Source organism: Tarenaya hassleriana, unplaced genomic scaffold (genome assembly GCF_000463585.1).
Source record: "Tarenaya hassleriana unplaced genomic scaffold, ASM46358v1 Cleome55, whole genome shotgun sequence".
Taxonomy (NCBI): Eukaryota; Viridiplantae; Streptophyta; class Magnoliopsida; order Brassicales; family Cleomaceae; genus Tarenaya; species Tarenaya hassleriana.
Window position 1 is genome coordinate 705,640 of NW_010968113.1, and position 6,362 is coordinate 712,001.

Here is a 6,362-nt window from a genome sequence, read left to right on the forward strand (position 1 = left end):
CGCGCCCCCCCTCCGTTGATTCACCTCCGCCGCCGGAGATTCGATCTTAAGATTGTCCTCCGATTGATTCGAATCAGATGTGTCGGACTGCATCTTCACATCCACCATTACTGGATTCGATGAGCTTGGTTGATTCGATTGGGAGAAATTTTTGCAGTTCTTGGAGCTTGTGGAGCTTGTGGTGTTATTAATGGCAACAGTTTTAGGTCAAAAATTAGGGCTTTTTATTATCTACTGGAGAATGGGTTCGGTTAACGGGGTTCGCTAGGTTAACCCGGTTAATGGTTAGCCGCTGGATCGTATGGAGAGATTTAATCCTGACCGTTGATTTCGATTCCACTCACGTGACGGTTCCCTGTTTTTACGCGGTCTCTCTCTCTCTCTCTCTCTCTCTCTCTCTCTCTCTCTCTCCCTCTCTCTCTCTCTCCAAGTACCGTGTTTTATAGTTAAGTTTGCCAAAGTTTGGTTGCCTTTTGTTTTTGGAATTTGTGAAATTGTAAATTTTGCTTTTATTTTGATTCGGACTTTTATTAAATCGTACCAATAATATATAAAATATATTAAAATGTTTATTTAATTTTTCATTGATTATTTAAAATTTTTGATTATTTTTATAAAAATTAATCTGTTTAATAAAACACAAATCTTAATTGAATACTAAATAAACTAAATTCAATATTGAATAAATACAGTTTTTCTAAGAAAACGTAATCAACACGTCATGTAATGGCGGTTTCTTCATTTGATGAAAAAAAGGTAAATATGTTGGTGTTCATAAAAATGGTAAATTTCTGAAATATTCTCTGTGGTAAAATTTGATAGACATTTCAAAATTCCCCTCGTTTTTTCCTTATTTGTGGAAACCAACGTGAAGTAAAATAGTCTTACAAGTAAAGTTTTTTAAGTAAATTTTACAATTTTTTCGAGATTTTAGTAGTCACTTTTAGATACAAAAATGTACAAAATATATCAAAACTAAAATCTAAATCATATAAAGTCGGACAAAATTGATTTTCCTTTTTTTTTCTTGCAACTAAAATTGTTTTGTTTTACTTGAACAATAAAATATTAGTTAATTAAATTATGTTCATTCTTTACCCCACAAAATCATTTATTAGATTATACGAAATGATGAATGTTGAGAACAATAAATAGTTGAGAAAACGATTTTATTCGAAATATGAATAGTATAAATTAAATTTAAAATATGCATAATAACAATAATAATATCCTTATTTTTTTTAGAAAAATCGCATATAAATACCTAATTTTTTACAAAAATCTCACATAAATATCTGAAGTATAAAATTTCCATATAAATACCTTTCCATATAAATACCTGAACTTTTCTAAAATCCTACATAAATACCTATATTTCTGAAAAACTCTCAAATAAATCCAAAATCCGTTAATAACATCACCTATTTTTATTTAAAAAATACCTAAAATTTGTATTTATTTGAAAAAAAATTAAAAAATCTAGACATTTATATAGAATTTTTAAAAGTTTAAGTATTTAAATAGAATTTTTATAGTTCAAATATTTATATGGGATTTTTATAAAAATTTAAGTATTTATTTGCTATTTTTTCTTTTTTTTTTTATGTTGGGAGACTGATTTTGATCAATTAATTATGCTTTGATGTGAACTGATAGATAAACTTCAACACTAAAAGAACACAAAACCTCAACCTCAAATCCATGGCTGAGTTTGTGTTGATCAGCTGAACAAACCAAAAATAATTTTTTTGGCTCGATTCGTTCGCGAATTATTTAAAAATAAAATAAAATTTGAATACTAAAAAATATTTAAAAAATATTATAAATATTATAAAAATATTAAAATTTTAAAAATGTAAACAAAACAAACCAAATATCTATTAAAAACACAATTTAAATATAAAAATATTAAAAATTAAAAAAAAAAATTCTAATCCGCAGACCAACTCGTGTATTCACCGAGTTGACTCGCCATGAAACCAATTTGTACCGGTTTGTTTGGCCGTATTTCACTAAAATTTTCTGGGCTAGGTTCGAAAAAATATGGGCTCCATTTTAACATTCCTAATATTGATCTCAATTTATACAAAAGCATATAAATCTACAAGAGCCTAATTTAGACAAGATGCAGAATCAAACTCAGTTTCAAGAGGATAAACCATACAAGACTTACAGAGGAATTGAGGGGTTCATCTTCTTGAACAGATTTATCAAAAAAAAAAACCCCATTATCTCCTGATGATTTCTCAAGTGGTAAACACAGTCAAACAAACTCTGTATTGGATCAAACACTCTTAATGCAGAAAACAAGCCAAATCCTCTCAACCTTTCCCAAACAATTCAAGGAGGCAATCCAAGTTTCCATATGCATTGTTGTCTCTCTAAACAAACCATAAACAACTAGGAAACTTCTCAAGGCTTTCCAGAGGGGGGATTTCATCATCATATGAATGGGGAAAGCAAAACAAAAAACTTTCTTGTTTGGGGTTTCAAGATTCAGGTACCTTCTTGGCATTTCCTTCTGCAGCTGTTTCATTGGAGCAGTGGTTCTTCACAACCATCGATATGTCAGCTTCAGAAGCACCAGCGAGTTTGAACCTCTCAACTGCACCGTCAAAGTTCTTCTTCCAACCCTTTATGCCGATTTTGCATTCCACTTGTGATCTCTCGAAAAGCATATTGCCCCAGAAAAGGTGAATCTGTGATCTCATTGCAGCTGCTTGCTCCACTGCTTCCTCTGCCGTTACCGCCTCTGAAGAAGCCTCGCCTTCCTGCCCATCTCCTTGCTTCTTTCTCCTCTTTGAGACTTCCTCTTTCTTGCTTGAATTCGGATTTTTAAGATCATTGATCCTCTGCTCTTCCAGCTTCTCCCACATCTCTGTCGCAGCTTTCATCTTCTCCTCTGCGTTGTTGAAGAGCTTTAGTGTCTCTGCTGGATCCCAACCTGAGAGATCTATCTTCCCGGCCAATGCATAAGACCAGTGGAGCTTTGCCATCTCGAACTGCTGCTGCCCTAAAGCAAGCAAACCCTCGTAAAAATCAGGCTTGATCAAGAGGGCATGTTCATACTTTTCCCTCGCCAAAGAATATCTCTCCTTCACCCACTCATACGCAGCTTGAAGCTGAGCTGCTACCACTTCCTTCCCTGCAGACTCATCCAAAGGTATCCGCTTTCTTGCAGCACACATGTGTACGTTACCCCAGTTGAAAAAAGCCAGAGCAGCCACCTCTTGGAATTTTGCAGCAGCTTTATCGAATAGGGGCTGAGCTTCTTCACTAGTGACTGTTTCCTCAAGTGCCTCTGAGCAAAGCTCCATCCCCAGCTCATGCAAGTCGATATGAGCATCAGGGTCAATGCCCACATGGGTACGGAAAAGCTGAGCAAAGTCAAACAACCAATCGTCCATCTCCAATTCCTTGGTCTCGGGATCTTCAGAAGAACTTGCTTTCTCCTTGTGGATGACTTCCTTGTCTGATTTCTCATTGTTAACCTCCGTGATATTCTCTGTTTCAGCAACTGATTCACTTGGAGATGAACCAGAACCAGTTTCTTCTTCAATAGGCTTTTCTTCCTCAACTTCCTCTTCCTCTAGCAAAGGTGGTTCCTGCTCAGGATTCACCTCGACAACATGCAGTTTCAGCATCCCAACAGAGTCAGATTTATCTGCTTCGGGCTCTTTCGTAAGAACACTGTCAGCGGCAGATTCTGCCAATCTCAGTTCAGCAGTGGAGGTAATGGTGACCAAATCTCCATCACAGTCCTTATACTTTATCAACACTGCCTTTGACGATGGGTAACGGTTCCTCACAACTTCTCTCAACACTTTAAACCCGCAATGCACAGGCATCTGCCCCAGTCTTATGTCATGATCGTAAACAAATTTCAATGGCCTCCACCGAATTCTCCTCTCTTGTACCTGTCTACAAGCTTGCGTAGGAACTGTTGCAGATGAAGGCTGATCCGCCTTTGTACCTTTTGACGAAGCATCCGAAGGCTTCAACACAATTTTTGGCATCTGGGTTTTGCTTTCAGAACCATTTTCTGCTGCGGCATTTATCTCTGACCGCTCTAGCCTACTGTTGTTATTGCTAGTAGTGTTATTAGGCAATGTAACAGTTCCACCAGATGAAGAAGCGCCTTTTTTGTGAACTGGACGAGCAGGTAAACAAGGGCCAAGCCCGGCAATCGGTCCACCGAGTGCAGCCGAGGCACCAAGAGCCGCAGGAGAAGGTCGGCTCTGCAAATCCTGCTGAGGGCCCAAAGCAGTTCTCAACCTTCGTGAAAGCTCGGCAGCATCCTTGTGATTCGGGTCCGCTCCTAATAACACGGTCACATCCTGCATTGCCATTTCGTACTTTCCCACAGCCTCTAAAGCTCTCGCCCTTCTAAGAAGAGCCCGACTGAACCCAGGCTGAACCCTGAGAGCCATACTACATTCAGCAATCACAGCATCGTAGTTGATAGGCTTCATTTGCATCAGACAAGCCGCTCGGTTGCTGTGAAACACAGCTCGGTCAGGATGGTTCTTCGGAATAAGCTTGAGACCGTTATCATACTGCTCGAGGGCACCCGCATAATCCTTGTTCTGAAACTTTTTGTTCCCTTCTTCTTTCAGCTCGTGGGCACGTTTCAAGAATATGGAAGCATCGAAATCAACAGCGCCATTAACGCTCGGCTTCGCGGGCACAGATTTTTCAGAAGAATTCGCCTGGTTGGAACCACCACCACTACCGCCCTTCTTTTTCCTACCTGCAGATTTCCCCATAACGATCCCGAACCCGACTAACACCCACCCACTTGATTATTCCACGAACACAGGTACTATGAATCAAACACCTAGCTGAAAACAACACAAAATTATTGAAATTCCAAGAAATCTAAGCCCAGAATCGGAGTGCAGAAGGAGAAACTCAGATACTTACAAGAAGATTGAGCTCAAACTGGAGAAAACACAATCGGACGAATGGAAAGAACAGAAGAATCCGAGTCCGGAGATGAATTCCTTAGCGGGGAAAGTTCCAGAAGATGAGGGGTTTTAGTCCTGTGGAAACCGGAAACCCTAGAAAAATGGAGAGGCATCGCCGTTGAAATGGAACTAAAAAGAAAAAGGGGCCGGGTTAACGGGTTTGGTTAGGTTAACCTTGTTACGATCCGGTTAAAGGTAAACCGTTGGATTGTATGGATTGATATTTAATTTTGACCGTCGATTTAGATCCCGCGCACGTAATGGGTCCTTTTTTTTTAATGCTCTCACGCTACATATATTTTGTATAGGTATCAATCGGATGGTCCGATCTTATTCGATTTGAATCCGCACTCGATCTGATATTTTTAAATTCGAACTGATCCGATTTTTTTTTTGGATCTAAATAATCAAATTCAAAATCCGGTTTTATAGGCTTCGAATTTGAGTTCAGATTGAGTCAGACCGTGTCAATCCGTTAAATTTATTTTTTAAAAGAAAAATTTTGAATTTTCGAACCGATCTAAAATCCGATTTGAATCCTATCCGAAAATCCATTAATTTAAACACATAGAAATTGATTGTCATTTAGCTGATGGAGAAACTGCAGCAAGGTCTGATAAAGACATTGCATGTTATTAAGACAGAAAGTCAGTTGTCAAACTTATTCACAAAAGCTTTGCAACCTGCTGTGTTTCAACATTTACTTGAGAAACTTCACTTGTCAAATTTATTTTTACCATCTGATCGAAATAAATTTGAGGAGAACATATTAGATATATAGTATTTCTATACACACATCACGCGTATATTCAGATTGTAAAATTTATGTATTTATATTAATGAGAAATACACAAAAAATCATTTTAACAAACTCTCTCAAATATTAATATTTTTGACTATATACTTATGATCTTACTATTGAATATCAAAGGTTGTCTAGAATAATTATAATTTTTTAATAACAATAATTTAATTTAAAAAACAATGGACACGTGTCATACCATGCATCATTCTTGGTTGTTGAAGTGAAATTAATGATGGATGAAGCTAATGTATTAAGAAGAATTAGAAAGAAAAAAAAACATGCTACAGAATGTGTTATATTAATGTGTAGAATGATTTGAAAAATCTTTTATATTCTCTACACGTGTCACCCCGTGGTGAGTAGAGGTGTGCATTTTATATAAGATAAGATGAGATGAGATGATGTCAACATGGGTTAGGGGCCTTAGGGCATTGGGTTATAGCCCAATTCAACTATTATATTTATTAAACGAGAATTAATTTGTTTGGTCAACCTCCATTTAGCTTATCCCGTCCATCAAATTTTAAATCGAGAATTTAATCTCGAAACCGATTGAATGGGTTTATTCTCGTCGCAGTAGGCCCGTGGAT

General features: G+C 37.1%; 2 protein-coding genes across 2 annotated transcripts in view; both read right to left on the reverse strand.

Annotated features, from left to right (window-relative positions):
• LOC104798648 (polyadenylate-binding protein RBP47C-like) overlaps positions 1-319 on the reverse strand; it is a 3,329-nt gene extending 3,010 nt beyond the window's left edge. Inside the window, 1 exon segment of the mRNA XM_010520817.2 lies at positions 15-319. Coding sequence (XP_010519119.1) covers positions 15-108 — 94 coding nt within the window. The 5' untranslated portion in view covers positions 109-319.
• A 2,074-nt stretch (positions 320-2,393) lies between these two features.
• LOC104798649 lies at positions 2,394-5,089 on the reverse strand. Its single transcript, XM_010520818.2, has 2 exons — positions 4,924-5,089; positions 2,394-4,841 (listed from the first exon to the last, which is right to left on the reverse strand). Exon 2 carries the CDS (start codon positions 4,764-4,766, stop codon positions 2,490-2,492), a length of 2,277 nt encoding a protein of 758 aa, XP_010519120.1. The 5' UTR covers positions 4,767-4,841; positions 4,924-5,089; the 3' UTR covers positions 2,394-2,489.
• Positions 5,090-6,362: the final 1,273 nt, after the last annotated feature.

What these genes read in the sequence shown, in the direction of transcription:
- LOC104798649 (XM_010520818.2), bottom strand. Translation starts at nt 4,766, where the DNA reads ATGGGGAAATCTGCAGGTAGGAAAAAGAAGGGCGGTAGTGGTGGTGGT.